At 41.8% G+C, this 22,304-nt stretch overlaps 1 protein-coding gene and 1 long non-coding RNA gene across 3 annotated transcripts in view; both read left to right on the top strand.

Moving 5' to 3' along the window:
• Window positions 1-5,119: 5,119 nt before the first annotated feature.
• Window positions 5,120-9,107, top strand: LOC112239216 (protein Tob1). Of its 2 annotated transcripts, XM_042318572.1 has the most exons (3): window positions 5,120-5,381; window positions 5,479-5,575; window positions 6,963-9,107. In XM_042318572.1, exon 3 carries the CDS (start codon window positions 7,192-7,194, stop codon window positions 8,203-8,205), a length of 1,014 nt encoding a protein of 337 aa, XP_042174506.1. In that variant the 5' UTR covers window positions 5,120-5,381; window positions 5,479-5,575; window positions 6,963-7,191; the 3' UTR covers window positions 8,206-9,107. The 2 variants fall into 2 exon arrangements, with proteins under 2 accessions (XP_042174506.1, XP_024263469.1); XM_024407701.2 differs by lacking the exon at window positions 5,479-5,575.
• Window positions 9,108-11,254: 2,147 nt separating this feature from the next.
• The window catches only part of LOC121845974, a 65,645-nt gene continuing 54,595 nt past the window's right edge, over window positions 11,255-22,304 (top strand). Inside the window, exon 1 of the long non-coding RNA XR_006082946.1 lies at window positions 11,255-11,404. This is a non-coding gene — a long non-coding RNA (uncharacterized LOC121845974). The remainder of the gene's footprint in view (window positions 11,405-22,304) is intronic.

Here is a 22,304-nt window from a genome sequence, read left to right as displayed (position 1 = left end):
GCCCTGATACTGTATATGTCACACCCTGACCATAGACAGCCCTCTGAATTCTCTATGGTGGTTTAGGTCAGGGTGTGACTAGGGGGGGTATCTAGTATTCGATTTTCTATGTTGGTGGTTTGTATGGTTCCCAATTAGAGGCAGCTGTTTATCGTTACCTCTAATTGGGGATCATATTTAGGTAGCCTTTTTTCCCACCTGCCTTTGTGGGATATTGTTTGTGTTAGTGTGTTGAGCACTACGACTTCACGTTCATTGTATGTTAATTGTTTTCTTAGTTTCACTTTACTAAAATATGTGGAACTCAAATCACGCTGCGCCTTGGTCCGTCCTTCATGACAATCGTGACAGTATATTACCATTCATCTCATTCATATCTACAGTACCATTCAATACAAACAGCTACTCAGTTTATTAGCTATGCACAGTCACTTTACCCCTACCTACATGTACATATTACCTCAATCACCTTAACTACCTTGTACCCCTGCACATTGACTCGGTACTGGTACTCCTTGTATATAGCCTCCTTATTGTTTTTTTACTGTGTACTATTTTCCTTTTATTTGTGCTAATTTTCTTTTGAACTTTGCGTTGTTGGTTAAGGGCTTGTAAGTAAGTAAGCATTTCACAGTAAAGTCTGCACCTGTTGTATTCGGTGCTGTAACAAATACAATATATATACAATGCATTCAAAAAGTATTCAGACCTCTTACCTTTTCCCACATTTTGTTACGTGCCAGCATTGTTCTAAAATTGACTAAATAAAAAAATGTGGTGACCAAAAACCTGATGGTCACTCTGACAGAGCTCCAGAGTTCCTCTGTGGAGATGGGAGAACCTTCCAGAAGGACAACCATCTCTACAGCACTTCACCAATCAGGCCTTTATGGTAGAGAGGCCAGACGGAAGCCACTCCTTAGTAAAAGGCACATGACAACCCGCTTGGAGTTTGCCAAAAGGAACCTAAAGGAATCTCAGACCATGAGAAACAAGAACAACTCAGCCAGGGTCAATCCATCTAACATGTCAACTCAGGGAAAGTGCTTGATTGGACACACTGAATTAAACTGTGTGTGTGTGTGGGGACGTGTTTAACTATTCTCGTGGGGACCATAACTAAACTGTGTGTGTGTGTGTGTGTGTGTGTGTGTGTGTGTGTGTGTGTGTGTGTGTGTGTGTGTGTGTGTGTGTGTGTGTGTGTGTGTGTGTGTGTGTGTGTGTGTGTGAGCGCGCGTGTGTGTGTGTGAGCGCGTGTGTGTGATCCCACTGTCCTTGATGCGCTCCATAGCTATGCCTGTCACAGCTTAATGTTGTCCTTTTGTTTTTCCTGCTACAGTAAAAAATGATGTTTCTGTTGCGCTGGTGGTGTGAGAACAGCAACATCAGAGACCATTAAGTCGTCACAGACCCCTCCCCCCCACACTCCTATCACCCTCTCCCAGCTGGCTGTGACGTGACAGACAGGGAGTCAGGGAGGACAGCGGTGGGCTACAGTACAACTGCCGTACAACACTCTGTTTATTCCCATCTGATTTTATTAAACTTTTTTTTTTTAACTATGCAAGTCAATTATAGGAAGCACTACCACAGCTTAACCAAGAGGCAAAACACAGCAACACTATAAAAACAATGTGTCACATTGTCATAGTTTAGCTAACACTCCTGCTAGGGACCTACACAGCAGAGGCTGGAATGGAATACATGGAATGGTATCAAATACATCAATCATATGGACACCACGTGTTGGATCCGCTCCATTCCAGCCATTACAATGAGCTCCTCCCACCAGCCTCCTCTGATACACAGTCAGTCCATACTAAACTTGGTCTGTTGTGAGAAGCTTGATTACCTCTGCTCCCCCCTTTCCCCTTCTATTTTCCTTTCCTCTTCCTCTTCTCTCACTATTCCTTTGAAGAATCCCTTTTACTTTGAAGAATAATTGAGGATTAAAGACCTTAAAGCACCGTGCTACTTCTTCAGGGTAACATGTACCAGAAGAGGCAGTGAGGGGAAGATACAGTATGTTATAGGATTACACCTAAGACAATCAGATGGCTTCTTTGTCTCAGCAAGACACACATACTGTTTACACACGTCAGCCTGACCCCCCCCCACACACACACACATGACAGGAGGCTGCTGAGGGGAGGACAGCTCACAATAATGTCTGGAACGGCGCAAATGGAATGTCTTCAAACACGTGGAAACCATGTGTTTGATGTATTTGATACCATTACACTATTCCGCTCCATCCATTACCACAAGCCCGTCCTCCCCCAATTAAGGTGCCACCAACCTCCAACCACACTCTATAAACACACTAATTTACCACATTTACCATGCGCATGTATACTCAAACGTACCCACATATCAATGACATGATACACAAACGTACCCACATATCAATGACATGATACACAAACGTACCCACATATAAATCACATGATACGCAAATTTACTCACATATCAATTACATGATTGTTTTTGTTTAGAAACAGTCAAATAATTCAGAATTCCAAGACAGTTGTAATTTTTGTGCGAACACAAATCAAAATGTTATGGACGCCTGTGAGGCCAACATGGAGGTAGGTTAGTATGCTGGAGTGTTATGGACGGCTGTGAGGCCAACATGGAGGTAGGTTAGTATGCTGGAGTGTTATGGACAGCTGTGAGGCCAACATGGAGGTAGGTTAGTATGCTGGAGTGTTATGGACGGCTGTGAGGCCAACATGGAGGTAGGTTAGTATGCTGGAGTGTTATGGATGGCTGTGAGGCCAACATGGAGGTAGGTTAGTATGCTGGAGTGTTATGGACGGCTGTGAGGCCAACATGGAGGTAGGTTAGTATGCTGGAGTGTGTAGCTCCAGGACTTTTATGGCTCTGGTCCTGGAGAGCACATGACCATGGAAACCTCTGAGTTGTTTGGAGTATAAACAGATCGGAGGCCTTGCCAAGCCAAGGCCTCTGAGCTCTCTGTGCAGTACACTCTATCTCTCTGTACACTGTATGCATGCCACCAAGGTGTAGATCAAGACCCTGATCGAAGCTCAGTTGGTTTTTCCTCCCTAAAAGCTTAAGTGTATGAATCATGGAGGACAAACTGATCCGAGATCTGTGCCAAGAGGGCAGCTTCTATCTAAAACCCACCTGTCAAATAATGTGTCCTCCCTATCTATATGGTCAGACTGAGAAGCTATTGTAGACCTATTATAAACCCAATGTCCGACATCCACAACCACCTTTGGATGTCTTTATGCGTTTACAGCTCCCAATCCCCGACCTGCCTGCACTACAGCATGTGATTTTGCTTGTGTTCATGCTTGGCAAACCTAAGCATTTAAAGAATGTATAAAAGTCCACTATAAGCCAACCAGAAGCCACTTGCATCTTCTTCACAACCATATTATGCTGGCATAGGAAGAGGTTATGTGATGTAATACTGGTGTTACTGTGGAAGTAATACTTCCATGGATTTGTGTAGTGTCTGTTATGGTAGCACGAGACTAAGGAATGACAAGCCAGCACTACACATCATGCGAGGCTATTACAGACCAGCAATAATCAACTTATCATCAAACTCTTTGTGTGCAGTTATAGCCTTATTATTACCTGCATTTATAACATTAACTATAACAGTTATCATTATAGTTGCATTACAAATGTCACAAATGTTGACAAAACACTTTTAAGGAACACAAAACAATTATTGTGGTGATGTTGATGCGCTTGTGTGTAGGCCTGCTAGGTGTTACAGTACACACACCTGTTATGCGTCCCCCCACAAGGTCTTAGTCATGGTAAATGGCAGATATGTGTGGTAAAAGATTACAGGCCTGGGTTTAACATGGTAGTGAATGTGTGATAGGGTTAACAGTATGGAAAACTACTGGCCTTGGAAATCTGAGCCTGATAGGTGCATAATGTGAACAGCAATGAGCAGTATGCACATTATTCTTATTGGTGGTAACACTTTACATTGAAGTTTCCTTATTACATAGTAATTACATTAAATAACAACAACATAAGAGATCGTGAAGATACCTACATTTTGTTGAATGGAAAGGGTTTGTTTTGCATTACGGTCAAACCATTGTGTAGCCATTTATACAGGGTGAGTACACGTTTGCTTAGCTTTTCCTACGCGAGTTAGTGGGACAACATACCTTACATCAACTAGAGCTCCGTAACTAATGTATATTTAGCTATGTACAATTTAAACTCGAGAGTGCCCTGTCCACCCAGGTATGACGTGGGCTGCTACATCAGCACCTTGGATACGGGCACACCATTCACCAAAGAGCTCCTGCCCCGTTTTCAGCCAATCAGCGGAGTGTTTTCTCGATAGGAGATCAACCCCACCCCCTTCGCTTCCTAACATTATCGTTCCTCTTTGGGAATGTCCTTTCCGACAGAGCTGTAGATTTGACTGAAATTTCCAAATGCAACCCCCGTTTCTTTTACTCATTATTTTCAAACTGCCATTCTCTGATCTAACAGATTGCGTTTGCTCTAGCATGGTAATAACGCATGGTTATTACGGTTTCATGGGTGAGAGTGTATTCAGCTCAACAAATTGCTCGCTCATTATTTTAAAACATGTCAAATAAATAAATCGGAAGCACTTGGCAATACCAGTTAACCTATTGGAATGCAAGTATTCCGTATCATAGCCTTCTCGAGGCAATAGGGGAGATATATCTCGGCTGAAATGATTGATACGAAGATCTAAATCATGTTAGATGTCAAGCAAAGGCATATAATCTATCAACTATGATCACTGAAAATACATAATCAAAATATACTATATGCAAATGACATAATTTAGCATATGTCTGACTTCATAATCGATATATTTTTGTCTGCTGTCAGAGACATAGGAAAAGTGTGACGCAAATGTTCTTGTTATATGGGCGTCTCTTCATTTTTATGCCTTGGATTGACAGTATAACTAACCAATACACTTTCGAGTTTGTACATTTCCAGCAGGCTGGATTCCCCAATTTGACCAATTGCAGGCCCAGATTTGGTGCTCGTATTGTTTTGACCTCTGAAACCGCATCACCGCCTACCTCGTGCCCATGGCGGAGGAAAGCTATAAATATAGGCGCATGACAGCCGACTGGGACGAAGTTGTAAAACTCCCAGGTAGAAGGGAAACATTCTGCAAGCCTGCTGAAAGAGGAAAACGCCAAACAACCTAAAAATCTAAACTAAAGCAAAATAAATAACGATAACCTATCGACGTCTACACGTACTGGAATACTTTTTTATGTTAATATTATATTATATGTGACGAAAGTATTTATATCTACCCTACACTTCTATTTGCACTAACGGTACTTTAAAACTACTGAGAATCTTTTATTTTGTACGAAAAAGTAAGTATTGCTTTTGGCTCAATTACTCTTTGTATGTTCGATTGGATATCCATCACTCATCTATAGCCCAGTATTCTTGATGAACTATTTACCCCAGATTAATCAAGTTGATTTGCTGCGTCAGTCCCTGAAGTTAGGGAGGGGTAGCCTAACTAACTGAGGCGTGTGTGAGAGAAAGAAAGACGGGATATGAGGTAAATGGTCATCTACATTTGCTTGACTATCAAGACTGACTGTCAAATTATTGAAAGAAGAAACTTGCGGAGAGGCAATAGGCTATGCATGGAATTGTGTTAATCTCTTTTTTGGCCCCGTTATTAAATCGCCAGGTCGGAAAGAATTAATATTATATCAAGTGGTAATTTATAGGTCCGCAGAGATAAGAAAGGTAGCTGCTCACACTGCCTAAAACGAACAAAACCATCCGCTGTTGGGCAGAAAACCGTCTATTTCGTAATGACCGAGTATGATTGTTTATTGGATACAGCTTATTTTGTATTTTCTTCTGTACTTGGCCATATCCAAAATGAATAGACTAGTTGTTACATTTTGATAAACCGTTTGTCGACACTGTTCCGATAATAGCAACACCTAACCTTTATATCCCCTGCCTCGCCTAGTCGACGTTCACTGCTACATTTTAATCAGCATACTAAATAGTGCGAGTTGAGAGCCGCCAATCTGATACAATATTTACAGGGTACATTTTTCTATCGCCAGCCTGATTGCTAATATGTAACTGTTCTGTAAAAAAAAAAGTGCAGTATGCCTTTCCGAATGTAACTGCGACTCTGTGACGTTGGCAACATTGTAACGAGGCTAGCTATTTATTATGTAACACGATCAGTTCTAGTGCTTCTCTATAGCTTCGTATAGAAAAAAACAGCACAGCTCTTTCTGTGTGGAGATTTCTAACATTCTGAAAATCGTTTTCATCTACTGTGAAATCTTTAGGTTGTTCATGTTGAGTTGTAGATATGCAGACAAATTCACGAGATCCCCTTGCTTGTCATGGCTATTTATACATTAGGTCGTTCTGTTCCATAGCGTGACATTGCATTGTTAAAGATGATTCAGGCTATAGACCTTGATACTGAATACGGCATTGTTCGGGAAAGCGCTTGTAAGTAAGGGTTTCACTACTGTTTTACACCTGCTGTATCCTGTGCATGTGACAAATAAACGTTGCGACTTGAAACAAGACAGAGAAGAGGTGAACGCTTGATCCGTCATAGCATACTAGTTGATTTGAGTGTTCATACGGACTGCAATAATATTCTAGATGTTTCCCTCGGGAAGTAAAGGGTTAACGTTTAAAGGGCATTTTATTGCATTCCTTTACAAAGTCTGCAGTAGTAGACTCAACCTCAGTCAAGTAGGCGAGGACATTGCCACCCACATCTTTGAGAAGTGTTGCCTGTTTACAAAATGTTGTCCAATTATACCTAATGTTACTGAAGTAATGCAAATTCTTCATGGCTTGTATCTAGTGGAGGAATGGTTCATGCCTTTTAATGTCTTATTGTTTTGCATATCTGTCTGAACAATATGCTAATCATTTTTTATCTTCTCTTTTTTCAGGAAAAAACAACGCTCAACCTTGTGGAAGAACACCTCTTGCGACTAGCACTTTTGTTTTTAGAGCAGTTCCACAAAGCTCTAGTTCCTTTTGCCTGGTGTTGACCCAACCCATCACACCCTACCCTGCCTGGGAAGCACCTACGCCACCCACCACAGATACGTAAAGCAACTCAACAGGACGCAGCTGCCGACACCTCTTCTCGCGCCCGGAGCAGTTCAGCAGCCAGCTATGCAGCTTGAAATCCAAGTAGCCCTCAACTTCGTCATCTCCTACCTTTACAACAAGCTGCCGCGGCGACGGGTCAACATCTTCGGCGAGGAGCTTGAGAGGCAGCTCAAGGGGAAGTATGAGGGCCACTGGTACCCAGACAAGCCATACAAGGGCTCTGGATTCAGGTGCATCCACGTAGGGGAGAAGGTGGACCCGGTGGTAGAGAAGGCAGCCAAAGAGAGTGGCCTGGACATTGAGGATGTGCGCCACAATCTGCCTCAGGACCTCAGTGTGTGGATCGACCCCTTCGAGGTATCCTACCAGATCGGGGAGAAGGGGCCCGTCAAGGTGCTGTACGTGGACGACAGCAATGAGAGCAGCCCCAGTGGTCTGGAGCTGGACAAGGAGATCAAGAACAGTTTCAACCCTGAGGCCCAGGTCTTCATGCCCATCAGCGAGCCTGTGGTGGGCCCCTCTCCGACTTCCAGCTCGCCCTCGCCTCCCTTCGGCCACTCGGCTGCTGTCAGCCCCACCTTCATGCCACGCTCCAACCAGCCTTTAACCTTCACCACCGCCACCTTCGCCGCCACCAAATTCGGCTCCACCAAAATGAAGAGCAGCAGCCGCAACAACCAGAACGGCAACGGTGGCCAAGGCGGGCAGGGCCAGAAGGTGGCCCGCACCTCGCCCACCAACCTGGGCCTGAATGTGAACACGCTGCTGAAGCAGAAAGCCATCTCCACCTCCATGCACTCTCTGTACGGGTTGGGCCTGGGCCAGCAGCAGGCCTCAGCCCTCAGCCCCAACGCCAAGGAGTTTGTGTTCCCCAACCTCCAGGGTCAGGGGAGCCCGAGTGCCCTATTCCCCGGTGACAGCTCCCTCAGCCTCAGCCCGCTGCAGTACAGCAATGCCTTTGACATGTTTGCGGCCTACGGAGGTCTCAACGACAAGTCCCTTATGGACGGCTTGAATTTCAGTTTGAACAACATGCAGTATTCGAACCAGCAATTCCAGCCAGTGATGGCCAATTAGTACACAGATACTACAGTACTAGTACACAGATACTACAGTACTAGTACACAGAAATGACCAGAGATATGTGATATGGGGGAAAAAAAGACTAAACGCACATCAAAATAAAATAGGAAACACAATTTCCTGGAAAAATTGAAAGTGACTTGTTGTCGACTGTAAGATCTGTGTTCAAGTCCAAGCGCATGAGCCTGAGGGTGAAATGACTTTGCCCCCTTGAGTTATCTTTTTTTACGATGAAGCTTGTAGTACAAGATGTCCAAGCTTGGTGACCTAAACTTCGACATGCATCATTATTTCTTTTGCCAACCAAGCACAGAAATGATTTTTTACGGGACTGTTTTAAAGATAAAGAAGAAAAACAATACAAGTCATGGCCTCTTTCAGTATTTAAGACATAACTGGACATGCCAATTTTCCAAGGATTGGCATTAATAAGTGGGATTTCCTGGTCTTTTTTCTAATTGTATAATTTAATTTAGTACAGAGTTTGTAAAATATCAGAGTATATATTGTTTCTACGACATGGTACTGCATTTATATCTTTTTACTACTACAGTGATCCGTGATGGCTGCAGCGACTTTATGTTCTTTTTTTTATTGAAATTGTGAAATGAATCCCTCTAAAAAACATTGACTATTCTAAAGATTGTGTACAGAATATTCCGTAGTGGTGGGATTTAAGAATATTTGCTTTTTTGAAAAACAAGAGTTGTATTTTCTGTTAAGAGTTTAAAGATTTTTGCTATATTATGGACAAAATGTAATCGTATATTAATTTTGTACCTACATTGTGCAATACTTGATAAAACAAACGGTATAACAAAGTATTTGGAGTCAGTGTCTTACATGTTAAGCTGAACTGATCATTTATTAAGTTTGTATTAAAAAGCTTGAAAATATCCCTGGTCTATCTTCTCATTGGTAGTCTGGTCTTGTTGATTGGACAATGGACAGATGTATGAAGGTAATATTATCCAGTTTTCCATATGCCACTGAATTGTTAATAAGTACACACACTTTATCATAACCATAGGAGTCCTAGCCTATCCTTAAGTGTCTAATTTACCTCTGGTCAGCTACTCCTGGTGCACTGGCTCAAGACCTTGCTCTTGACACATGGCTCAAACCTGTAGTGTAACTTGTCATTTGCAAAGACCTCGCATAATATAAAGTACTGACATGTCAGCATGGTGCTATTGGTAAGACTGCACTGTTACACATTAATATTCTATACATGGTAGTCTTGTAACTAGTGTTACACAAATGGGCATATCGAAGTGTTCTGTATTCTTATTGCTGTGAATCAGGGTGAACGTTAGTGTTCTGCGCTATTGTCTAGAATTACCAGTGGGGTTTTCCTTGACAAAACAACTTGAACAGTTTTCTACATTTCCATCAACATTCAAAACCTAGCTACGCAAAAAGAGCCAACGAGGGTATTCCCCTTTTACCGGAGATTTGATATACCCTGCACATGTATTCATTTCCCACTGTCTACGTCATCCTCAGCCTTCTGCTGGTTCTGAGTCTACATACTACGGTGGAGTCAGTCCATGTGCTTCCTGGCCTATTAGGCATATGGATAGTGGGGTTAAGCCTGCTGTCATCCCAGACCTTAGCATGTCACCTCTGTGACAGTTAGCCTACTGAGAGCTGAGGTGTTTATATTAGTGCACTGTACATGTTAGCTCTACTAGCCAACAGGCGGCCAGTTGTTTAGTCAAATGTTTTAGAATGCAAAGATGGTTCGGGAGGCTAGGTCATATGTTCTGTTTACAGTACCTTCATCCTGAGCATGTGTGTGGTCTCCAGAGTAAATTCAGTCACATTTATTTTTGGGATAACACTTATTTTACTACCCTTCATCTATACTGATTTTTTAGTGGATCTACTGAGCATTTTGGGTACTATAGTATAGCATAACAATAGCCACTTTGTAGAGGCAGCAAAGGCTTCTACACAGTGGCCAACTGCATGCTATTCTAAATGCTCTCAATTTTTCACCCCAGTGTCCTGAGGTGACTGATCATTGAATAACTATGATTGCTGACTTGTGATGACAAAATGAATCGCATGGAATGAACAGAATGAGAATGACATTTTTATGGGATTAATGCTGGTCTGAAAAGGAAGTGTATGTTGCTTGTTTGATTCTTCCAAAAGTGATCTATGTTGAGGTCCTGTTGGGACTATTCATATACTTGGTATCATGGTTTCAACCAGAATGGATTGCCTTTTGTTTCTATTTCTCATGTTGTTGTTGCTGCCACTGCTGCTGGTGTCATAATTAAGCAATTAGGCCCGAGGAGGTGTGGTGTATATAACCAATATGGCTAAGGGCTGTTCTTCTGTACAACACAACGAGGAGTGCCTGGACACAGCCCTTAGCCGTGGTATATTGAACATATACCACAAACCCCTGAGGTGCCTTATTGCTATTATAAACTGGTTACCAACAGTAAAAACAAATGTTTTGTCACACCTGTGGTATAAGTTCTGGTATACCACGGCTGTCAGCCAATCAGCATTCAGGGCTCGAACCACCCAATTTATAAGTAGAACTAACATGCCGGTGGGTACACAGAGAGCACTTTAACCCTGGTGGCATACCACGATCCTCGGAGGTTAGCTCACCAAGTATCTGCGCACTGTTGTCTGTCAGCTGAGCTTGGTAGATTGGCCCTAATAAAGTTCACAGATGGTTTTGGATATACAGTAAGTGTGTGTGTGTGTGCGTGCACTTGTACTTGAGCATTTGTGTGCACATGTGCGTGTAATAGAAATATGTGTGTTGGGGACAAGCAGTTCTGGGGATGCCTTTGATGGATTACCACCCTGCTCTGCTCTCCTGAGCCTCGTCCGTCTGGTCTCCCCCCACAGGCTCTAGTATCACTGGACGTCATCACCCCCGCTCTGATTCTAGGAGAGCGAGAGAGGGGGGACAGGGAGGGATGGGGAAGAAAGGGAGGGAGGAAGAAAAAGTGACTAGGCATAGAGGGAGAGAAAGGGGGTCAGAGAGAGAGAGAAAGGGGGTCAGAGAAAGAGAGAGGGGGTAGAAACAGGGACAGAGAAAGAGGAGGGATAGCAACAGAAAGAGAGTGTGAGAGAATGAGAGCTGGCGGCATCATTGATGTAATCCAGACCAGAGCTGCGGAGCCACATTAAATGAGTTGATTGAGCAATGACAACCCACCAGGTACAGTTCAAAGTATTTTTGATTTACATTTGTTTGAGTTGTCAACTAATGTCAATTCAACATGAAATCAACCAACAATGTCACCATGTCATTGGATTTAGGTTAGAAGTCAGATGAAAAAAAAAGCTAAATACCCTTACATTGATGACTTTTTGCAAATTCAATCAGTTTTCCACTTTTGCCCTAGCACTACACAGTTGATTCAAATAATAAACTAATGATCAAGCTTATATCAGATGTGTAGTGCTACTACAAAAACCTACTGCTGCTACTACTGCTACTACTACTATGTCTCTTCACACATTCATGAAAATAGTCATGGTCTCTAAACCTTCAAGCTGCATACTGGACCCTATTCCAACTAAACTACTGAAAGAGCTGCTTCCTGTGCTTGGCCCTCCTATGTTGAACATAATAGACGTCTCCCTATTGACCAGATGTGAACCAAACTCACTAAAAGTGGCAGTAATAAAGCCTCTCTTCAAACCTTGACCTAGAAAATATAAAAAACTAATCGGCCTTATCGAATCTCCCATTCCTCTCAACAATTTTAGAAAAAGCTGTTGCGCAGCAACTCACTGCCTTCCTGAAGACAAACAATGTATACAAAATGCTTCAGTCTGGTTTTAGACCCCATCATAGCACTGAGACTGCACTCGTGAAGGTGGTAAATTACCTTTTAATGGCGTCAGACCAAGGCTCTGCATCTGTCCTCGTGCTCCTAGACCTTAGTGCTGCTTTTGACATCATCGATCACCACATTCTTTTGGAGAGATTGGAAACCCAAATTGGTCTACACGGACAAGTTCTGGCCTGGTTTAGATCTTATCTGTCAGAAAGATATAATTTTGTCTCTGTGGATGGTTTGTCCTCTGACAAATCAACTGTAAGTGTCGGTGTTCCTCAAGGTTCCGTTTTAGGGTCACTATTGGTGAGGTAAACATAAAGTTTACTTTCATAAAGTTTACTTTTGTGACGATACACAGCTGTCCATTTCGATGAAACATGGTGAAGCCCAAAAATTGCCCTCCCTGGAAGCCTGTGTTTAAGACATGAGGAAGTGAATGGGGGCAAATGTTTTGCTTTTAAACTTGAACAAAACAGAGATGCTAGTTCTAGGTCCAAAGAAACAAAGAGATCTTCTGTTGAATCTGACGATTAATCTTGATGGTTGTACAGTCGTCTCAAATAAAACTGAAGGACCTTGGCGTTTTTGACGAACATATCAAGATCATTTACATTTATGCAACATTTAAAAAGTCTGAAACTTTCTGTCCAAAAATGATGCAGAAAAATTAATCCATGCTTTTGTCACTTCTAGATTAGACTACTGCAATACTCTACTTTCCGGATACCCAGATAAAGCACTAAATAAACTTCAGTTAGTGCTAAACAAGGCTGCTAGAATCTTGACTAGAACCCCAAAAATGTATCATATTACTCCAGTGCTAGCCTCTCTACATTGGCTTCCTGTTAAGGCTAGGGCTGATTTCAAGGTTTTACTGCTAACCTACAAAGCATTACATGGGCTTGCTCCTACCTACAGTTGAAGTTGGAAGTTTACATACACTTAGGTTGGAGTCATTAAAACTCGTTTTTCACAGCGCCAACTGCGCCACCAGAGACTCTGGGTTCACGCCCATGCTCTGTCGTAACCGGCCGCGACCGGGAGGTCCGTGGGGCGACCCACAATTGGCCTAGCGTCATCTGGGTTAGGGAGGGTTTGGCCGGTAGGGAAATCCTTGTCTCGCACCAGCGACTCCTGTGGCGGGCCGGGCGCAGTGCGCGCTAACCAAGGTTGCCAGGTGCACGATGTTTCCTCCGACACATTGGTGCGGCTGGCTTCCGGGTTGGATGGCGCTGTGTTAAGAAGCAGTGCGGCTTGGTTGGGTTGTGTATCGGAGGACGCATGACTTTCAACCTTCGTCTCTCTCGAGCCCGTACGGGAGTTGTAGCAATGAGACAAGATAGTAGCTACTAAAAACTATTGGATCCCACGAAATTGGGGAGAAAAAGGGGGATTTTTTTTTTCAACCACTCCACAAATTTCTTGTTAACAAACTATAGGTTTGGCAAGTCGGTTAGGACATCTACTTTGTGTATGACACAAGTCATTTTTCCAACAATTGTTTACAGACAGATTATTTCACTTATAATTCACTGTATCACAATTCCAGTGGGTCAGAAGTTTACATACACTAAGTTGACTGTGCCTTTTTAAACAGCTTGGAAAATTCCAAAAAAATGATGTCATGGCATTAGAAGCTTCTGATAGGCTAATTGACATCATTTGAGTCAATTGGAGGTGTACCTGTGGATGTATTTCAAGGCCTACCTTCAAACTCAGTGCCTCTTTGCTTGAAATCATGGGGAAATCAAAATAAATCGACCAAGACCTCAGAAAGATAATTGTAGACCTCCACAAGTCTGGTTCATCCTTGGGAGCAAATTCCAAACGCCTGAAAGTACCACATTCATCTGTACAAACAATAGTTTGTAAGTATAAACACCATGGGACCACACAGCCGTCATACCGCTCAGGAAGGAGACGCATTCAGTCTCCTAGAGATGAACGTACTTTGCTGCGAAAAGTGCAAAGCAATCCCAGAACAACAGCAAAGGACCTTGTGAAGATGCTGGAGAAAACAGGTACAAAAGTATCAATATCCACAATGAAACGAGTCCTACATCGACATAACCTGAAAGTTCGCTCAGCAAGGAAGAAGCCACTGCTCCAAAACTGCCATAAAAAAGCCAGACTACGGTTTGCAAATGCACATGGGACAAAGATCGTACTTTTTGGAGAAATGTCCTCTGGTCTGATGAAACAAAAATAGAACTGTTTGGCCATAATGACCATCATTATGTTTGGAGGGAAAAGGGGGAGGCTTGCAAGCAGAAGAACACCATTCCAATCCTGAAGCACGGGGGTGGCAGCATCATGTTGTGGGGGTGCATTGCTGCAGGAGGGACTGGACTGGACTTCACAAAATAGATGGCAACATGACGAAGGGAAATTGTGTGGATATATTGAAGCAACATCTCAAGACATCAGTCAATAAGTTAAATCTTGGTCGCAAATGGGTCTTCCAAATGGACAATGACCCTAAGCATACTTTCAAGGCTGTGGCAAAATGGCTTAAGGACAACAAAGTCAAGGTATTGGAGTGGCCATCACAAAGCCCTGACCTCAATCCCATATTTAATTTGTGAGCAAGGAGGCCTACAAACCTGACTGAGTTACACCAGCTCTGTCAGAAGGAATGGGCAAAAATGCACCTAACGTATTGTGGGAAGCTTGTGGAAGGCTACCCGAAACGTCTGACCGGACCATTTAAATGCAATGCTACTAAATACCAATTGAGTGTATGTAAACTTCTGACCCACTGGGAATGTGATGGTTCCTCTGGTTCCTCTCTAGGTTTCTTCCTAGGTTCTTGCCTTTCTAGGGAGTTTTTCCTATCCACCGTGGTTCTACACCTGCATTGCTTGCTGTTTGGGGTTTTAGGCTGGGTTTCTGTATAGCACTTTGTGACATCGGCTGATATAAAAGGGCTTTATAAATACATTTGATTGATTGATACTACTACTACTACTACTGCTGCTACTACTGCTACTGCTACTGCTACTACTACTGCTGCTACTGCTACTGCTACTACTACTACTACTACTGCTACTACTGCTACTACTACTACTACTGCTGCTACTACTACTACTACTACTGCTACTACTACTACTACTACTACTACTACTACTACTACTACTACTACTACTACTGCTACTACTACTACTGCTACTACTAGTACTACAACTGCTACTACTACTACTACTACTACTACTACTACTACTACTACTACTACTACTACTACTACTACTGCTGCTACTACTACTACTACTACTACTACTCCCCTCACAAATAAATGCTTCCATTGTTCAGAATGAGAAGTATGTATGAGGGGTACATACATAGTAGTGTATTTTGTAAACAGACTGTGTAATCATTGCTGTCACATTTAGTTGACTCCAGCATAAGATATATGGTTAAAGGGAGGACAGGCAGGTATCACAGATATTTACTCTGTCACCCACACCCATTTGGAACACACTCTATCAGGATACTAACATTACACAAGGAATTGTCTCCACCTTAGTCATGTCAAATAGACCATAGACAAATATTGTCGAGAAAGCCAACTCTGCTATGAATGTCTCTGTGTATATGTGTGTCTGTACCGGTTTTAGTGAATGTGTCTGTGTACGGGTGTTAGTGAATGTGTCTGCTTGCTATTCTTCACTTCCTAATACTAGAGTGAGTACCATAGCAACAGAATGGTGTGTTGTGTGTGTATGAAGGGTAGAGGCTCTGTCCTTGGAGGAAGATGATTTGTAGCAGGCTGATAATGGGGAGATGTCAGGGAACGCACACACACACACACATACACACACACACACACACACACACACACACACACACACACACACACACACACACACACACACACACACACACACACACACACACACACACACACACACACACACACACACACAGAGGAATGTTTTCTTCACTGTCTACCACATGAGCCTCAGGTGTGTGTGTTGGGTAGCATGACTCAGATATGGATAAGGAAGAAGGAAGTTGGACTAGCTGTACTCTAACCCCCTTATGTCTTAGCAGTAGCCACAGTACAGTGGTATTTAGTCAACAGAGCTGACACACACACAGATATGGATTAGAAAGAAGGAAGTCAGACTATGTGCAAATAGAGGCTGCACTTTACCAGCCAGTCACTCTTGAATAGCTTGATCATCTGCCTGTCTGACATCATTGATATATGGGCCTAAAGAAACAAAAGCAGTGAATACAAATATAACAGAGAGACTCAACCTTGGTAACGTCACAAAGAGCTACAGATGTATTTGATTATCTTAGCAGACCACATTCCATTCATTTGCGTCTTGCACCAATGCATTACTCATCAGAGAAAAATATTTTTGGATATATTTCATATTTTAATCATATCATGTTCAAATTCATTCAATAATACTGTATTCATCACACTTTTTTTCTAATACATTAACAGCAGTGATGTAGTGGTAAAGAAATAGGTGGGTAAACTGATTGCCGGTCAGTAACAATAACAATACCTATTCTTTCAATGCGTTTTTCCGCTAAAGGTGGGTAAACTGATGGGTAAAAAAAAGTGGGTGAACTGTTTAGTTGCGTTTACACTCTACTACACCACTGATTAACAAGCCCCCCCAGGCCTAAACCCCCGTGGAACAAGCCAAGAGGACAGTGGCATAGATACAGTATAACCTTGGAGTGGGAAGCCTACCATAGTAGCCTTATTTTTAACTGCCTGGTGATCTAGCATCTAGTTGAAATACCTGTGAGTGATGGAGATCTCCCCAGAGCCCCATGAAACCTGTTAGGGCATCCTTTTCAGGACAGGAGGGGAACAACCTGCCACACAACAGCTGGAACTGGAGCTGTCCTCTCTGACTCAGGGCAATGGAATCCCAGCCATTCCAGTACAACATAAAGGAACGCAGGCACACACACAGGATCACACACACATTCCTCCCGCATCACTCTTTCGCTCTCTCTATTTGACATTTTGACTATTGTGTTAACCCCTCGTCTCCCATCATAGCTACTGTTCATACAGTTGAAGTCGGAAGTTTACATACACCTTAGCCAAATACATTTAAACTCAGTTTATCACAATTGCTGACATTTAATCCAAGTAAAGCTTCCCTGTCTTAGGTCAGTTAGTATCACCACTTTATTTTAAGAATGTGAAACGTCAGAATAATAATAGAGAGAATGATTTATTTCAGCTTTTATTTATTTCATCACATTCCCAGTGGGTCAGAAGTTTACATACACTCAATTAGTATTTGGTAGCATTGCCTTTACATTGTTTACGTCAAACATTTTGGGTAGCCTTCCACAAGCTTCCCACAATAAGTTGGGTGAATTTTGACCCATTCCTCCTGACAGACCTGGTGTAACTCAGTCGGGTTTGTAGGCCTCCTTGCTGGCCAACGCTTTTTCGGTTCTGCCCACATATTTTCTATGTGATTGAGGTCAGGGCTTTGTGATGGCCACTAATACCTTGACTTTGTTGTCCTTAAGCCATTTTGCCACAACTTTGGAAGTGTGCTTGGGGTCATTGTCCATTTGGAAGACCCATTTGCAACCAAGCTTTACATTCCTGACTGATGTCTTGAGATGTTGTTCAATATATCCACATAATTTTCCATTCCTCATGATGCCATCTATTTTGTGAAGTGCACCAGCCCCTCCTACAGCAAAGCACCCCCACAAAATAATGCTGCCACCCCTGTGCTTCAGGGTTGGGATGGTGTTCATCGGCTTGCAAGCCTTCCCCTTTTACCTTCAAACATAACGATGGTCATTGTGGCCAAAAGGTTCTATATTTGTTTCATCAGACCAGAGCACATTTCTCCAAAAAGTATGATCTTTGTCCCCATGTGCATTTGCAAACCGTAGTCTGGCTTTTTTATGGTGGTTTTGGAGCAGTGGCTTCTTCCTTGCTGAGCGACCTTTCAGGTTATGGCGATGTAGAACTTGTTTTACTGTGGATATAGATACTTTTGTATCTGTTTCATGCAGCATCTTCAAAAGGTCCATTGCTGTTGTTTTGGGATTGATTTGCACTTTTTGCACCAAAGTACGTTCATCTCTAGGAGACAGAACACGTCTCTTTCCTGAACGGTATGATGGCTGTGTGGTCCCATGGTGTTTATATTTGCGTCTTATTGTTTGTACAGATGAACGTGGTACCTTCAGGCGTTTGAAAATTGCTCCCAATGAACCAGACTTGTGGAGGTCTACATTTTATTTCTGAGGTCTTGGTTGATTTCTTTTGATTTTCCCATGATGTCAAGCAAAGAGGCACTGAGTTTGAAGGTAGGCCTTGAAATACATCCACTGGTACACCTCCAATTGACTCAAACTATGTCAATTAGCCTACCAGAAGCTTCTAACACCATGACATCATTTTCTGAAATTTTCCAAGCTGTTTAAACACAAAGTCAACTTAGTGTATGTAAACTTCTGACCCGCTGGAATTATGATACAGTGAATTATAAGTTAAATAATCTGTCTGTAAACAATTGTTGGAAAAATGACTTGTGATGTCCTAATCGACTTGCCAAAACAAGAAATTTGTTAACAAGAATTTCATGGAGTGGTTGAAAAACAAGTTTTAATGACTCCAACCTTAGTGTATGTAAACTTCCGACTTCAACTGTACCTACAGGTCAGATGAAACTACACAAACGCTTTCAACCAAAAGTGAACTTATTCCAACTTGTTGAAAAGCAGGGAGGCTATGAGAGGGAGGATTCTCATTCATACAGAATGTTCACAACGTATCCTCTCTGACAGCTGACCTTTAAAATGTTGATATACCCAAACCCAACACAGGTGTGACAGCATGCAAATCCCAGATCCTGTCAAAGTCTGACAGCATTTCCATGAATTACCATGAAGCAAGTATGTAAATGTGTATATCCACACATCATTAAGCACTGGTTCTCAAAACACTTTCATTCTAGGACTGGTTTGGTTACCAATGTTCCTCAGCTATTCTTTTGGAATTGAATGTCAATGCCTTTTCCACCCTAATATTGGGTTGTCATTCCCCAGACAGTTTAGTCGAAGACAACATTTGTCATTCTTGCATGTAAAGTAGAATATCAGAATGTTATTGTCAGGGATAGTTTGTTGCCAGTATGGATGATAGTTTGCTGAACTACATACTGAATGGTTGACACTCCTTTTATAGTGCACTACTTCTGACCAGAGGTGGCTCTGGTTAATAGTAGTATATTATATACCACTGGTTAATAGTAGCATAGTATATACCTCCGGTTAATAGTAGTACAGTATATACCTCTGGTTAATAGTAGTACAGTATATAGCTCTGGTTAATAGTAGTACAGTATATAGCTCTGGTTAATAGTAGTACAGTATATAGCTCTGGATAATAGTAGTACAGTATATACCTCTGGTTAATAGTAAGACAGTATATAGCTCTGGTTAATAGTAGTACAGTATATAGCTCTGGTTAATAGTAGTACAGTATATACCTCTGGTTAATAGTAGTACAGTATATAGCTCTGGTTAATAGTAGTACAGTATATACCTCTGGTTAATAGTAGTACAGTATATAGCTCTGGTTAATAGTAGTACAGTATATAGCTCTGGTTAATAGTAGTACAGTATATAGCTCTGGTTAATAGTAGTACAGTATATAGCTCTGGTTAACAGTAGTACTGTATATAGCTCTGGTTAATAGTAGTACAGTATATAGTGCTGGTTAATAGTAGTACTGTATATAGCTCTGGTTAATAGTAGTATAGTATATAGCTCTGGTTAATAGTAGTACAGTATATAGCTCTGGTTAATAGTAGTATAGTATATAGCTCTGGTTAATAGTAGTACAGTATATAGCTCTGGTTAATAGTAGTATAGTATATAGCTCTGATTAATAGTAGTACTGAATATAGCTCTGGTTAATAGTACAGTATATAGCTCTGGTTAATAGTAGTATAGTATATAGCTCTGATTAATAGTAGTACTGAATATAGCTCTGGTTAATAGTACAGTATATAGCTCTGGTTAATAGTAGTATAGTATATAGCTCTGATTAATAGTAGTACTGAATATAGCTCTGGTTAATAGTAGTACAGTATATAGCTCTGGTTAATAGTAGTACAGTATATAGCTCTGGTTAACAGTAGTACTGTATATAGCTCTGGTTAATAGTAGTACAGTATATAGTGCTGGTTAATAGTAGTACTGTATATAGCTCTGGTTAATAGTAGTATAGTATATAGCTCTGGTTAATAGTAGTACAGTATATAGCTCTGGTTAATAGTAGTATAGTATATAGCTCTGGTTAATAGTAGTACAGTATATAGTGCTGGTTAATAGTAGTACTGTATATAGCTCTGGTTAATAGTAGTATAGTATATAGCTCTGGTTAATAGTAGTACAGTATATAGCTCTGGTTAATAGTAGTATAGTATATAGCTCTGGTTAATAGTAGTACAGTATATAGCTCTGGTTAATAGTAGTATAGTATATAGCTCTGGTTAATAGTAGTATAGTATATAGCTCTGGTTAATAGTAGTACAGTATATAGCTCTGGTTAATAGTAGTACAGTATATAGCTCTGGTTAATAGTAGTATAGTATATAGCTCTGGTTAATAGTAGTACAGTATATAGCTCTGGTTAATAGTAGTATAGTATATAGCTCTGATTAATAGTAGTACTGAATATAGCTCTGGTTAATAGTACAGTATATAGCTCTGGTTAATAGTAGTATAGTATATAGCTCTGGTTAATAGTAGTACAGTATATAGCTCTGGTTAATAGTAGTATAGTATATAGCTCTGGTTAATAGTAGTACAGTATATAGTGCTGGTTAATAGTAGTACTGTATATAGCTCTGGTTAATAGTAGTACAGTATATAGCTCTGGTTAATAGTAGTACAGTATATAGCTCTGGTTAATAGTAGTATAGTATATAGCTCTGATTAATAGTAGTACTGAATATAGCTCTGCTTAATAGTAATAACGTATATAGCTCTGGTTAATAGCTCTGTGCTGTGTTCTCCCTGGGCCAAACACTGTTGTTTACTCAGTGGGAGAGCTCTCTGGGCCCATGCCCACACCAGGAGGATGTTTTCCCCAAACAGAGGGTAAAGGAGGGCCCATCCCCTTGTCCTCCCCCTGGTCCCCTCCACCACAGGGCCCTGATGAATGTGGGGGGGACATGTGAACGTACAGTACTGCCCTGTGTTATACAGTGTGGGCCCCATGAATGCAGACGTGGTTGTTATGGTCCAGATTCCTCTACTGACCCTATACTAATAAAATGGTAATTTAGCACATACTTTGGTCCGATGTGACATTTCACTTTTGCATCTGTGTTGAAAGGTGACAGAGCTAGAGCGGTGTTTGTCAGACCAAGAGACATCCCATCTGTGGTGAAAGGTGACAGAGGTGACAGAGCTAGAGCGATGTTTGTCAGACCATGAGACATCCCATCTGTGGTGAAAGGTGACAGAGCTAGAGAGCTGTTTGTCAGACCATAAGACATCCCATCTGTGGTGAAAGGTGACAGAACTAGAGAGCTGTTTGTCAGACCATGAGACATCCCATCTGTGGTGAAAGGTGACAGAACTAGAGAGCTGTTTGTCAGACCATGAGACATCCCATCTGTGGTGAAAGGTGACAGAACTAGAGCGCTGTTTGTCAGACCATGAGACATCCCATCTGTGGTGAAAGGTGACAGAACTAGAGCGCTGTTTGTCAGACCATGAGACATCCCATCTGTGGTGAATGGTGACAGAGCTAGAGAGCTGTTTGTCAGACCAATAGACATCCCATCTGTGGTGAAAGGTGACAGAACTAGAGCGCTGTTTGTCAGACCATGAGACATCCCATCTGTGGTGAATGGTGACAGAGCTAGAGAGCTGTTTGTCAGACCAATAGACATCCCATCTGTGGTGAAAGGTGACAGAGCTAGAGAGCTGTTTGTCAGACCATGAGACATCCCATCTGTGGTGAAAGGTAACTAATAAGCATTTAATAAAGACATTTAAAGTACAATATTATGGGGAATGGGAATGAGAGTTCTACTTCCGTGTTGGAAAGGAATCACAGCAGTGATTGGATGAGGGTATGAGGCATGAGTCGAGGTGTTCAGAGGCTTGACCAGTGCAGGACAGGATTTGACTGGGAAGACAAAAAACTATAAGACAACAAACTACACAGATAGACAAGAGTTACGAATGAGTTAGTCCAAGTAAGGAGGAAAATCATTCATGTGTAATGATGGGATTGTGTAACTGATT

Source organism: Oncorhynchus tshawytscha, unplaced genomic scaffold, assembly GCF_018296145.1.
Source record: "Oncorhynchus tshawytscha isolate Ot180627B unplaced genomic scaffold, Otsh_v2.0 Un_contig_3121_pilon_pilon, whole genome shotgun sequence".
Taxonomy (NCBI): domain Eukaryota; kingdom Metazoa; phylum Chordata; class Actinopteri; order Salmoniformes; family Salmonidae; genus Oncorhynchus; species Oncorhynchus tshawytscha.
This window is presented reverse-complemented; position numbering and strand designations above follow the sequence as displayed.